At 37.1% G+C, this 14791-nt stretch overlaps 1 protein-coding gene across 1 annotated transcript; it reads left to right on the top strand.

The window, feature by feature from the left end:
• The first annotated feature begins 7613 nt into the window (after positions 1-7613).
• Positions 7614-10357, top strand: LOC116256437 (G-type lectin S-receptor-like serine/threonine-protein kinase LECRK1). Its single transcript, XM_031632802.2, has one exon. The coding sequence runs from the start codon at positions 7714-7716 to the stop codon at positions 10114-10116; it is 2403 nt and encodes an 800-aa protein (XP_031488662.1). The 5' UTR covers positions 7614-7713; the 3' UTR covers positions 10117-10357.
• Positions 10358-14791: the final 4434 nt, after the last annotated feature.

Raw genomic sequence — 14791 nt, 5'->3', positions numbered from 1 at the left:
ACCATAGAAGTTAATCCATGTTTGGCTCATAATTATTGTTTGTATATTTGGTTATTAGGTTGCTTTGTTTGTCTGCAGATGTTCTTCTTCTTTTTCTTTTTCTTCTTCAAAGTATGTAATCCTGTTTTCTAAGCATGTGAATCAGTGGACAATTACTGACCTATAAAATCATGAATGTTGAGAAAATATAGCAATTTTTTTTTTACTTTTAAGTTTTCATGTATTTATATCATGTTTTCTAAGAAGTTGAATTCCTTAGAAAATCGTGGTTGGCAATTATTAGCTTATAAAATTCTAGCTTTGTTGGTCACATATTTTTTGAATTAGTATGGATATATATATCATAATAATTATTATCGCATATAATGTTAGTAACAACAATGTAAATGATTAAATATTGCATCATTATCATATCGTTCTTTAAATATTAAAGTTGATTATATCAATTCTTGATGTTTTCTAAATTTAGGCTTTGTTTTATTATATTAACATAGTGAGTTAATGTCTTCTAGTTCTAGTGATAAAGAATATTGTTCGATTCCTAGTATAGAGGAAATTGAATCATACTCATCTACTAAGAGAGAAGTCGTCACCAAGAGATAAAGGACTTCAAATATATGGTCTATTCTGACACTAGTTATCTTACTCTAGTTACGTATAAGTGAACAAAATATGCAAAATGTAGATATTGTGACGAATGACCGAACAGGACATAGTGCTAATGGGACTAGTCACTTAGATCAACATGTAAATTTATGTTTTAAAAGGTAAATTAGTGAAGAAAAACAAAGAACTTTGTCACTTGCAGCTAGTGAATGTGGTGCAATGTCTCTATGCATATAAAAAATTTGATATGTAGTTTATAAGAAAGTTGATGTCGAAGTGTGAAATAACACATGAGCTTTTGTTCAATTTGAAATAATGCTAAAAAATGATATCATGTCAATGTACAATACTAAGAAAATGTGATTTGAATGATTTATTAATGACTTTATGTAGTCAGTTTAATTGACATTTGACATGTGGACTTCACAGCAAACGTTAGGGTACTTATGTATGACAAAATAATATATTGATAGGGGTTGGAAGTTGCATGCTCATATGTTTAATTTTGTATATGTATCTCGACTACATAATGCAAACAGTTTGTGTGAAATTTTATCAGAATGCATCTCTAAATGGAATATTTAGTCAAAGCTATTATTCTCTACTATTGTTGATAATTGTTCAACAAATGATAGTACAATAACTACACCAAAAAAGAACTTAGAAAAAATAAACAATATTCCCTTGAAAGGGCTTATTCATTGTGGTGCGCATATTCTAAATTTTGTGGTTCAAGATTGTATGCAAGATATGCTTAATATAATTTAAAAAATTCATTAAAATGTTAAATACATAAAGGGATCATCAAAATAACTACATACTTTTAGAGATTATTTAAGAACAGTAGGCTTGAATGGTACAAAGAAATTAACATATGATGTTTTGATGGAACTCAACATATGGTTTTCGTTGATCTTAATTATATAAATTCATCTTTTGATAGAAGTGTTCTTATGTATCTTCTTTGTGCTAGTTTTTGAAGTTATTCTATAATGCAACAAATATATTCTTTGCCACAAGACATATAAAGGCTAACATAGCTTTTTAAGAAACACAAAAGGTATACAAATATTTACGTAGGCATTGGGGTGCAACTGATAATTATATAAGTGCATTAGCATGTACAATGTAAAAAAAAAAAAGTTAACGAATATTGGAAAGACCATAATGTTATCTCGGCAATTGCATTTGTTTTAGATCCTATATCCAAATTATGGTATTTGAAGTATTTGATTTAAAGTTTGAATGAACATAATGCAATGTACAATATGATAAAGTAAAGAGCAGTCTTCATGAGTTGTATGTTGATCATAAAACATGTATAGTACAAATGATAAAGAAAACAAAAATGCAGACAAGATGCTATAGTGGAAACTGAAGAAGATAGAGATTTTTTAAGAAACGTCTTCTTCACATATTACTTGAATTTTGTATCAACTCGAGTACCTTACATAAGGCTCGAAACATATTTTGTTGATCCAATAGAACAAGTTCAATCTAATGAAGTCTTCAACATATTATCTTGGTGAAAGGAAAACAAAAGTAAATATAGTATTTTATCAAAAACGGCTCAAGACATATTAGCAATCTTTATATCTCCAATTGTTTCAGAGTCTACATTCAATACAACATAAAGAATCATTAATGATTATCGATGTTCGATCAGTTTTAAAACTGTTGAAGTACTAGTTTGCACACAGGGTTGCATTCGTGATGAAGACAATTCATGTGAAACGAAAGATGTTGATTATTCATTCTTAGAGTTTTGTCATTCCATTTGTTTTCATGATATATAACATTGTAGTATGTTTATAGTGATGTTTGTTGCAGTTTTGAAACTGACGACGAATGATGATTCAATGCATGATTCAATGTGGTAAACCTTTTGCATTTTGTGTATTTCAATTATTGTTTCATATTCAATACAAGTTATTTTTATGTAATTTGTAGACTAATCTTAGAAAATGTTTTGCAGGTTGTATTTTGTCTTTTCTTTCAAATGGAGAAATGGAGCCATCTATAGAAGCCTTCATGAAACTCAAAGTTTGAAAGTGTTTTGTTTAACTGGTATCTAATTATGTTGCTGTTTGAGGGACATAAGTTCCCTAAGAAGGCACTTGGCTTCGGTTACCTGCTGTCCTAACAACATTATGTCCTAAAAAATGTGTGATATCCCCAAACACTGGACAGAAAACCAGGATGGGCACAACGTTCTTGTGTCCTTCTGGAATGCAAAATTGTGTTATTACTTGAAATGCCCTACCCCTCGAACGTGAGGGGGAGTTCATTTTATTCCAAAGCCTCAACCCCTCGAGCTCCAAAGTTTCTCCCATAGTCTAGATTGCTCTCTCTTTGTTGCATGTGTTCTGTACTCTCTCTCTCTCTCTCCTCCATGTCATCGTTGTTGGTCTGATGCAAAAAACATGTGTACCTTCTTCTTCTTCTTCCTCTTCATTATCACCCTTCTTTCTTAATTCACCATTCTTCATCTTCTTCATTATGTGTTTCTCCTACTCTGCCTCTTCTTCATTCACCCTTCCTCTTTTTATTTTTCTTCTTCATTTTTATTATTCCCTCCACCTTTCTTGTCTACGGTAAAAATTTATCATCATTCAGTAAAATCAACCATCTCATCTTCTCAATCTGTAGGAGAGAAGAGTTTTCCCTACTTTGCAAGCAAATGATAAACCAAAACAGAACAAGAAAAAATTGAAAAAAAAATCAAATAAATAAATAAAATAAATACAATAGATCAAAAGTTTTGAGTGTTGGTGCTGTCCTGCGATGGTAGCATAACAACAGCCTTGTGGGTTGCCGACTATTGCCAGAAATGATTGGAAGTGAGTGCTCCAATTTATGTAAGCTGCAACCCTTAAAACAAGACAAAAGATGGAAGAAAATAAATTACACATGATAACCATAACAATAATCATAATAAAAGAAGGGAACTATCACCATGGGTTCAACTGGTGCTGCATGGTGCTATTGTGGTGCCGGTGGCCGGTGATGGCCATATGGAAGATTCAGCCATGAAGGGGGAAGAAAAGGGGAAAGAATGAGGGTTTTGGGCAATGGTGGATCAAGTTTATACATATTTTAGAAAATTTTCAAAATTGACCCAGATTTTTGCTGAAATGTTCAACAACACACTTAAAAAATTTAAGCCTTTATTTCAACCCCATTTTCCAATATTTTATTTGCAAAAAAAGATTTTTTAAAATTTCGTTTGCAATATTTGTATAATGTATATGTATATATATAGTGTATGGGAGTGTATACTGAGAGAGAGAGAGAGAGAGAGAGAGAGAGCACTCAAGAAAGAGAAAACCAAAACATGTGTTAACGATGTTGGTTCACTGATTTCACTAAATGTTGAACCAGACAAGTCAAACATATTGTTTAAGCAAACAAATGCCGGATAAAATTACAACTTGTCCATGTAGACAGAACTTGTTGTCCTTAGAACACATGGCCTAAAGACATAAGTTCCAAGAACATTTGCTCTTGCAACCAAACGGTATCCAAGATGTCATTGTTAGAAATAAATATACCTTTAATTTTCTACATGTAAAACCATGTGTTAACTGAAGTAAGAAATATAGGCGGGCTACTAAGCCCTTTGGATGTTACTTTGGATATGTTGATTAAAAGTTTATATGTTCTTCTTTCCTTTTTTTTGGTCATGTAAAAGCATGCTACCATTTGTCTTTGATTTCCTTTCGCACTAAATCTTAATGATAAGGTTTCATTCGCAACTGATCATATATATTATGGTTGATTGTTGATATATATACATGTTTGATGTTTCTTTGTTATATATATACAAATTATGTTGTTTGTGATGCTTGGCATAAAAATCAGCTTGGTTTCTTTCGTTTCTTCCCATATTCTTTAAATTCTTTTCTTCATGCTTAAGCCTTATCTAACCACAATCTTTGGGCAACCAACTCTAACAACTTGTACGTAAGTTTATATGTTTAACTAAATACTTTAAATGTTTAATTAAATAAATATGTGCATGCTTATATATAATTTCTACTACCTTCTACCTAATAAATTTGATCTTATGCAGGACGAGTTTGTGCATGTTTTCGTATGAATAAATATGATTTCGTATTGGTTATAAAAATCAACGGCTTTAAATTTTTGAGTAATAAAATAAAACTTAAAACCAACTTATATCTTAACAGAAACGTCGATCGATAGGTTGACCTGGTCTTGGTCTTGGGTATTGGCTACATATTTCTTCATGCCCGGGTAGTGGTTGGTCTTGGATTCACCGAGTAGAGTAATTTGACTTGGTTCAACATAACTATTAATTTGACCCATTGACCATAAGCATATTGGTCATTAGGGATATCAACATATCAGATTTAAATTAAATTTTACTATGTCTATTTTTTGATATTTCTCATATATTCAGATTAAAATGTCTTATCTAACAATGGATATCCAATTTTAAATCTGATTTATTGGCATCCCTATTCATCAGGTTTGCTATCATAATCTATTCAACGTTTGAGTTGGCCACTTACAAGGCATGAGTTCAAAACCTTGGGAGCTGGGTCCCATGAGATAGGCAAAGTAGGTAAATCCTTTTGCCACCCGATTATTTTCTGCTTCGTTTAATACGTTATAGGACTTTCTTACCGCAACCGCATTTGGAGAATCTTATGTGAGATTGAATTGAAAAAGAATATAGAAAATGGTCAAGGTCAACAACGTCTCCCTCAGAGAATTTTGACACCTATACGTAAAAATTGGTTTAAATGTGTGGGGGCAGGCTACGGTTGAAAAGTCATGTTAATAAGGGGAGACCTGTAACTAATGTTGGTAGTTGAGTTTATACCCCAGAAATAACGTGTATATATATATATATATATATATATATTCTTGACTAATCAGATCACACGGTGTTTATAGCAGTCACCGTCATGGCTACTCATGTGTGGACCCTGACTCGTATAAACTCCTTGTTTCTCAAGATGTGATCTTCAATGGAACAGGAATTCCCATTCTGCAATAAGCAGCCTAAGCCGATACAAGAATAACCGGCTCTCTCTCAGCCGTGGATCAACTCCAGCAAAAATCAGACTCCTGAAGGCGACGACGAGTCAATCACAGTTAGCTGTGAACTTGTCTCTCCGCCATGTGATGAGTCTGGTCCGCCACAGAATGGCCAAAGCCAGTCACCAGGTCTGAACCTTGTGGTTTACTTGGGAAATCTTCCAGGAGCTGGTGGTCGAATGGTCACAACACATGGTGACTCGATCTCAAACAGGTTCACTCAGTCCATTGACTCGTTACGTTTTATCTAGTTGTTTGGTATATATCTCAGTTGCTTGAAGCTAGAGAACCGAAATGTTTTGATGAAGCTGATTGGATCTCTGAGTGGCGTGCGCCTATTCAAGAAGAGTTTGGTGCTCTGGGCAAAACAATACATCCTCTCTTGTTCGATGAATTTACCTTCACATTGTTCCTGTTTCCAATATCTGAGTTAAAAACATAGTTGAAAGCATAGCTAGCTACTACCATTTTCCTTTATTTTCCTTTCGCAATTGATCTTATTCCTAAGCTTTCATTCACAACCAATCATACTATGGCAGTTTGTTGCCATACATACATGCTTGATGTTTGCCTTATTATATTCAATTCATGTTGTTTGTGATGCCTAGAATAAAAACCCGCTTGGTTTCTTTGACTTGTTCGAATATTCTTTAAATTATTTTCTTCATGCGTAAGCCTTCTCTGTTGGATTTTGGCGATCTTCCACAAGATCGATCATGTGGAAATGTGACCCTGTTGTCCCCATTAAACAGTATGTCTCTCACCAAGATGCGGTCTAGCCCAGCTGTGTGACAATCCAAACCATATGGATGGAGTGCAGTAAAACAAATTTAATTAAAGTTCGAGGAACCAGTAGCCATGGCTAGCTGTTACAGCTTATTATATCCAACCTACACATTGAGAAACCTTAATTTTTTTTATTCTATTTTTTGGTACAGTCTGAGTCCTATATATGCTGTTAAATTTACTAGAAACAAAAATTAAATGATGGACGTAAGTAACAAGTCTAACAACTATCTTTGTGCGACCAAGTCTAACAACTTGTACGTTTATGTGGTTTAATTAAATATTTTTATTCTCTACCACTTTCTACCTGATAAGTGTGATCTTAACTCAAACATTCAAAGGTTGACCTGGTCTTGGGTATCGGCTACGTAATTCTTCATGCCCGGGTAATGGATGGTCTTGGATTCACCGAGTAGAGTAATTGACTGTGTCCAACAATATTTTTTTCGGTCTGACCCACTTACCATAAGCTGATTCATCGTTCGGGATGCAAAGGATCATACTCAAATTGGGTACATTTTTTACCATCTCAAATTTTGGAATATTGTTCGTATATTTTATTCAAATGCCATACCCAACCTTGGTTATCGGACTTAAATAAGATTTATTGTCATCTCTATTGATCACCCCATAGTTAGCAAACATAGTCCACTCTAACCTTCGAGTTGCCTTCACTCCTTACAAGGAAGGAGTTCAAACCTTTGGGTCCCATGAAATAGGCAAATCTTATGTGCATGAGATTGAAATTAAAGAACATATAAAATGGTCAAGGTCCATATCGTTTCGCTTGGGGAATTTTGACACTTACAGGTAGAAAATGGTTTAAATGCGTAGCATAGGCTTCGGTTGGAAAGGGTTAATAACGAGAGGCCGGTATCTAATTAACGGTGGTAGTTGATTTTGTACCCCATAAATTGATATTCTGGAAGTAATCAGACCACCCGTTTAATAATAAATCATGCATGAGTTACTTCATGCGTGGAAATATCCAGACCATGAACTCATGAAGGGGAAAATGAAAGAAACCATTTGATTAATGCCCTGAAGAGTCAAGTCTGCTCTTGACCTGTTTCGTACAAATCGACACCCTGTCAGGTGTCAAGCAGGAAACCGCTACCCTGCTGCCATTGACTTGGAAGTCCACAGCCTCGTCGCTCATGCCCTTTCTGTGTTTATCATCTCCACTCCCCTCCACCATTTTTCACCTTCACTCTCCAAGCTAAGAGATAGAGAGAGTGCGTCCAGTTTGCAGTAATGGAGTCTTTCACATCCATTCTCTGCGTGTTTTTCCTTATGATAGGAATATCGTCCGTTCCTCATGCCCAGGCTCAGTCTCAGCCTTACAAGAACATATCCCTCGGCTCTTCTCTTTCTTCTCTCGACAAGGAACCCTTCTGGACTTCCCCATCCGGCGAGTTCTCTTTCGGATTCTCAACCTCTGATGGTAAAATCTACGTTGGAATTTGGTTCGAAAAGATCCCGGAGAAGACTCTGGTTTGGACTGCAAACAGAGACAGTCCCGCTCCTAGCGGCTCGACGGTGGAGCTCACAACTGATGGGAGACTTCTGCTCAAGGATGAGAAAAAAGTAGAGTTCATGACAATTGCAAATAGCTCGAATGGCAATGTCGCTTCGGCTGCCATACTCGATAATGGCAACTTCGTCCTGCAGAGCTCGTCTGGAGAGGTCAAATGGCAGAGCTTCGACCATCCAACAGATACCATCTTGCCTGGTCAATCTCTTGGTCCACAATCCCCGATTTATGCACGGGCATCAGACACTGACATCTCTACGGGGAAATACTTCCTCCAGATGAACGATGATGGTAACCTTGTGGTCTCCTGGTCTAACAGCCCAACAGATGTAGATAATACCGCATATTCGTCGAAAACACCTGGGACTTCCGGAAGGTTGGTCTTCAATACCAGCGGTATTATTTACATATCGAAATCCGATGGCACCGGTGTGAACTTGACGCCTACTGACCGGATTCCTACACTGGCAAATGGTTTCTACCAAAGAGCTACGGTTGGTTACGATGGAGTTTTCCGGCAGTACAGCTTCCCGAAGAATGGCAATGGCAGCGGGGCACAGACTTGGGAGACTGTTTGGACCAGTATTAACGCGAGTTCATGTGAAGTTTCAGGCATTTGCGGGTTGAACGGATATTGCCAGTTGAAAACCGACGGGCAGCCAGATTGCATCTGCCCCAAAGGGTTCGGTTATATCAATCCAAGCAACAGATTCATGGGGTGCCAACAGAATTTCCCTGTGCAGCAGTGTCCAGGACTTATAGGCGACGCTTACATCATTGAGACTTTAGAAAACGTCGATTGGCCTATGGGGGATTTCTCACAGATGAACAGTATCATGAACGAGAGCAGCTGCCGGGAGGCATGCCTCTCAGACTGTTTATGCACTGTGGCGATCTACAGGGTCAACACCTGCTGGAAGAAGAAGATCCCAATGTACAATGGTAGATTCATCCCCTCATCGAATTCAAGGGCTCTAATCAAGATGCCGAAAGACAACAATTCGATGACACCACTACCAAAAAACAATGATATAGGAGAGGGAAGGTGCAAAGGTGCCAGGAATTCGCCGCATCTCATTATCCTGTTGTGCCTAACGCTTGGTTTATCGGGATTCGCCAATCTCCTCTGTCTCTTTCTTCTCGCCTTTCTTCGACGCCGTAGGATAAAATCGCAGAGGACCGAGCCAGGACAGAGTACTGCCCTGGGGATGAACCTTCGAAGCTTTACTTACAAGGAATTGGAGGATGCTACCTGCGGATTCAAGGAACAACTGGGGAGGGGATCTTTTGGAACTGTTTATAAAGGAGTTCTTTCACGGCAGGACGGCCGGAAATCTGTGGCCGTCAAGCAACTGGATAAACTGATGGAAGATGGAGAAAAGGAATTCAGAACAGAAGTAAGCGTGATCGGAAGGACCCACCACAAGAACCTCGTCCAGCTGCTTGGTTACTGTGACGAAGACTCGCAAAGAATACTGGTTTATGAATACTTGGAGCATGGCTCTCTCTCAAGCTTCCTTTTTGGAAGCACAAGGCCCAGCTGGGAGCAGAGAGTGCAGATCATTTTTGGTGTGGCGAGGGGGCTTACCTACCTCCATGAAGAATGCATCAGTCAGATCATACACTGCGACATCAAGCCTGAGAACATACTTCTCGACCACAATTTCGTGCCTAAGATTTCTGATTTTGGTCTGGCCAAGCTTCTGATGAGTGATCAGTCCCACACACACACAAACATCAGGGGAACAAAAGGTTACATGGCTTCCGAGTGGTTCAGAAAAGCAGCAATAACCGCAAAGGTCGATGTGTATAGCTTTGGCGTCATACTGTTGGAGATCATATGCTGCAGGAAGAACGTGGAACTGAAGAAGAAGGATGAAGAGTCTGCAATACTGGTCTACTGGGTAAACGACTGCTTCATCGAGAACCGATTGGACAGGTTGATGGAGAATGACGAAGCAGCGATAAATGATATGATAAGGGTGGAGAAGATGGTGATGGTGGCTTTATGGTGCACTCAAGAAGACCCCTCGCTGAGACCCACGATGAAGAAAGCGGTGCAGATGCTGGAAGGTGCAGTCGATGTAGAGGTGCCACCTTACCCCTCTTCCTTTGCAGCTTGATGGTTATGTGGAGAAGTTGCAGCTCATCGCAAAGTCTCTGTGGCATCAAAAGCTTCCAATAATATATGTATGTACAAGCTTTTTGATCAAGTGTTCACTAGATTAGACATTTCCTAAATGTGCACTATGTTTTTTATATGAATTAGATACGCTGGCGTTTAAGCATCTCAATAATACCAATATGTAATGATGCAGCATGTCTTTTATGTTTTCCTATATAAAGATTCTGATATTAGCAACACCGGCGCCTATAGTTTCCGAACAAGAAAAATTCAGGCCATGTCCCATTCTCTCTCTCTTTCACTCTCTCTCTGCAACGAAGATTCTCGCTCGAGTAGACATGGTGTGTATGATTCTTGCAGTCCGAGTTACTTTTCATGCCGGATGATGACTGTTACAGTTTTATGGATGATTGGTGAAGTGCTTGGAAGAAGAAGGAGAGCTTGCAGCAGTTCGATTCACACACTTTATTTCGATGGAATTGGGTTATGTACGGCTCACGGTGCATGAATTCTGGGTATGCTAAAAAGGTAATGACAAAAATACCCTTAATTAATGGTAAAAGGACTCTTTATAAAAAAAACTGAAAAAAGTTACAACTTACAAGAGTAGAAAGGACATTTTTTTAAATAATACCCAAAATGTCCCAGCCCCTACCCTGTTACGTTCAAGACCAGTGCACGCAACTCACAATCAATGCATGCACATGGGTGTGTAACTTAACCCTCATTAAAATGAAAAACGAACTTTTAAAAGGATGAAAAGGGAACTATAAAAGTATTAAAAAAACAAAAAATGAACATATTTTTATAAAAATTTCTAAAATACCCGTCCGCAAAAAAGTGATGTTCATTGCTGGCGGCTGTACACTTTGTTACCGAAGCAATTAACTTAACCACGCTAGAACTGATGCCAGAGTGACACCGACACAACGTAGTAAATCCCAATTCTAACACTTTTACAAACTCAGTGAATTCGATTTCTTGTAGTGGTGGTGATCCCTTTTGTCCCCCTATTATCGCTTTTCTTTTGGTGAGTGAGTGGTTATTTCATTTCTCAAATGGGAAAGCCACATGCTCCAACTTAACTTTCATGTAAAACTCATTCCCTTTTTTGATGGACGAGCATAGTCTCATGAGTCGAGTTGGGGACGCTTATGTACCAAATTTGTTCAACGGTATAATTGATTTCTACTAAACCTAAATTAGGGTTTTATCGATTGAAATGGATTGAGAGGTAAAATTTCATCCAAAGTTGAATTGATTGGGTGGTTTGACCATTGTCAACATCTTAATTATGCTTTGACCTCAGCTGGATTTGACGAATGTGATCGCACTTGATACTTTAAAAAGCATTTAATCATGTTTTAACTAAGTGTAACATGAAATGAGCTTTGACTGAGTCTAGTCAAAACATTAGATTCAGTCAAGTGTTAATTCTGTCACATTTCTAGGTCGGTCAATAGGTTCAGGTCTGATGTATTTTGACTAGGCTTATGTTTAACTGAGCCCAGTAGAAGGGACATCCCATTTGGGTAAGCCAGGTCAAACGCACTTGCCATTACGTGGGTTTTAAGACAAGGTCATTACGTGAGCCCAGTAGAAGCCGTGATTTTTTTTTTTCTTTTTAGAAGAAAATTAAATCTAAAAGGTCTACTTGTTTGAAATGAATGGCGACAAGCTTGCCCATGTGTATATACCGATCCACAGAATGATGGATAGGGCGTAAGGAAATCTAGGCCTGTGAATTAAGCATCATCACTATGACTAGCTAGGGATGCGTCAATATATATATATATATATATATGATGGATATGATTTTTTTTTTCTTGGTTAACCTGACTAAAATGAAGCTTCATGGCCTTTAACCATGGCTAGTTTGAGGACTTACCCTTCAATCCTCTCTTCGTTCACGACACTCATCCTGCCTTCCCTTAACCACGGGCTAAGGTTAAAACCCCAATGCTACATCTCCTGTGTGAGCTTTCATTCTGAGAAATTTTTACTTAATTTCTTCGTCTTCTCTGAAACCGCTCGGCGGTTCTTAGTTTCCTGATATGTCCCACCACGTATTTTCTGAGACCTGCCAAACATGGATGCATATGGAAAAAAGTGGGTCAAGCAAATAAATTGCAACATATTTTTTTGCTTCTGAATAAGCACTTTCCAACTATGACAAACTACATGAGGATTTGAAGTTCACACTTCTCAAGATGCAGGTTTCAAGTTGAGTTGCAGTTTGAGAACAAGGAAACAGAGTAGGTTCTTTTCATGTTCATGGAAGAGGTTTTATTTAGTAGATGCTGTGAATATCAGTTTTTAGGAAAATATCTTCATATATTTAAATATACAAGTGAAGGAAAATATAATCAGTACATAAAAGTAAAATTCACATTCAATCAACATCTATTTGAGTAGCCCACCTATATGGACATATTTTGACGGTGTCATAGTTGTTGGTGTATTTAATACGATGAATCGAATGAATCCCTTTTATGATTGAAAGAGTTAATCGAATGAATCACTTTTATAATTGAAAGAGTTAATTAAGTTAAACCATTGGTGCTTTTTAATCAAACAAAATGTGGAAGATATACAGAGGCACATGAATATTTTATGGAGACATACTCAAGTCGATATACAAAAATAGATATACCAATTCGTCATCACCGATTTGGACTTGGCACCATATAAAAACACACATACCAAACTCAGCTTGATCAATTTAATTTCTTTTAGTGTTGTCCTCATCGGTGGAGTAAGCTAATTAATTAAGTCGGTCTGGCCTTCTAATTCACCGTTTTAGATGAATTAATGTGGGCTTTTTCCTCATATCTTTTTAACTGCTGTAGCTGTGATCACTTGCCTTGAAGCCGCTCCAGCACGAGGGAAGAGACCTAGCCATGCTGCTTTAACCTGTTGCAGTTATTATCACCACATAAAACTAAACTATGACGTAAAAATGTATTTCCAGCTCTAAGAACATTCACCGGATCACCACAGCATCGACGAAGTCCTTACAGATTTATGGTGCATTATATATATATATATATATATATACACACATATATATATGGCGTACACGATGGTGTAGTCCTTTTGCCCTACAAACTATGAGCATTGAAAGTGACCAGAATGGCACCTGCGTACACGGTGGTGTAGTCCTTTTGTCGTGAAAGGCATGAACTTTTCCTTCTTTTGTGATTTTGATGGTCGACTGGTTTAAAAGGAAACGAGTTCACTAAATGGAATGAAAATGGGGGATGAAGATCCTGACATGCTTTTCTTCATTGAACCGCCAACATTCCACCCCTTCCATTCCATTTTAGCCGAACATTCTTGCTCTTGACACTTACCCAAAGGCTAGGGCTGGGCATCCGCCTGGTTCAGCCCAATAGTAAGTCAGCCAGTGACTGCAGCCTGGGCTCAATCTAACTGCATGAAACCTGAGCTCAACCTGATTAAACTAAGTAAAAATGTATAGTTAATATAATTTAATATATAAATATGATTAGTTATAACAATATAAATATATAATTTATATTTTATCTCACCGTGCACACAGGTCCGATTCTGGTGACTTGTCAAGAAGATACTTATATAAAACTTTTTACAGGTCAAGATCCATTCGTCTCTGGTAGGAATTTTGAGACTCACATGCAAAATATGATTTAAATATGTAGAACAAGCTATGGACAAAAAACAATGATAACAAGAACAATTGACAAAGCTAGCATATATATATATATATATATATATATATATATATATATATATATATCCTGGATGTGATCAGATTACATTTTTAATAATAATTCAAGCGTGATGGATCTTGTCTCGGACCTTAAACCGGTTTCATTTTTTTCTTCAGTGGAATAATGTCATATTTGATCCAGTCGAGCCTAAACATTTTAAGATCTGGCTTTATATAAAAAAATCAGGTAAAACTGTAGGTAGGTCGAACATACAGTGTCAAAATCACGGACCCATTAGGTTGGAGCTATTTGGCAATAGTAATGATTTTTTACACTTACATTAATAATCGATCAGAATGAGGATCACAACACCAACAACGTGAACGTGAAGGAGGCTTGGGTTTCTAGTCACCCAGGTGATCCGCCATCATTATACCTCTGGTTGTACTAGCGTTGAGCCGGCAGAAAATCAGTTCCCATGCTTCTTCCTCTCTCTCTCTCTCTCTCTCTCTCTCTCTCTCTCTCTCTATATATATATATATATATATATATATATATATATATATATATATATATATATATATATATATATGTATATATATATATATATATATATATATATATATATATATATATATATATGTATGTATGTATATATATATATATATATATGGTGACAAGTGCAGAAAATGCAGACCGTTGCTGCTCCTACAAATGGCGGCGTCTAAGTCTCCTGCTCTCATCTCATCTGGCTGGTCAGAGTCATTTGAGAAGGCAAGGTCTATGTTGCTAATGCAGAGACTCACTAGTAGTGCTAAGATGCTTGGATCACAATACCAACAACGTTGTTGAAATGGGAGAGAGGAGGAAGACGAAGAATTGAAACACAGATTTTACGTGGTTCGGTTCATAGACCTACATCCACGAAGAACACCAGAGCAGCAGCTCTTTGCTTTCCTTTATTTTCTTTCTCTCTATTTT

This window comes from Nymphaea colorata, chromosome 6 (genome assembly GCF_008831285.2).
Source record: "Nymphaea colorata isolate Beijing-Zhang1983 chromosome 6, ASM883128v2, whole genome shotgun sequence".
In the NCBI taxonomy this organism is placed as follows: domain Eukaryota; kingdom Viridiplantae; phylum Streptophyta; class Magnoliopsida; order Nymphaeales; family Nymphaeaceae; genus Nymphaea; species Nymphaea colorata.
Note: the sequence above shows the minus strand (reverse complement) of the source record. Positions and strands in the feature narration are given on the sequence as shown.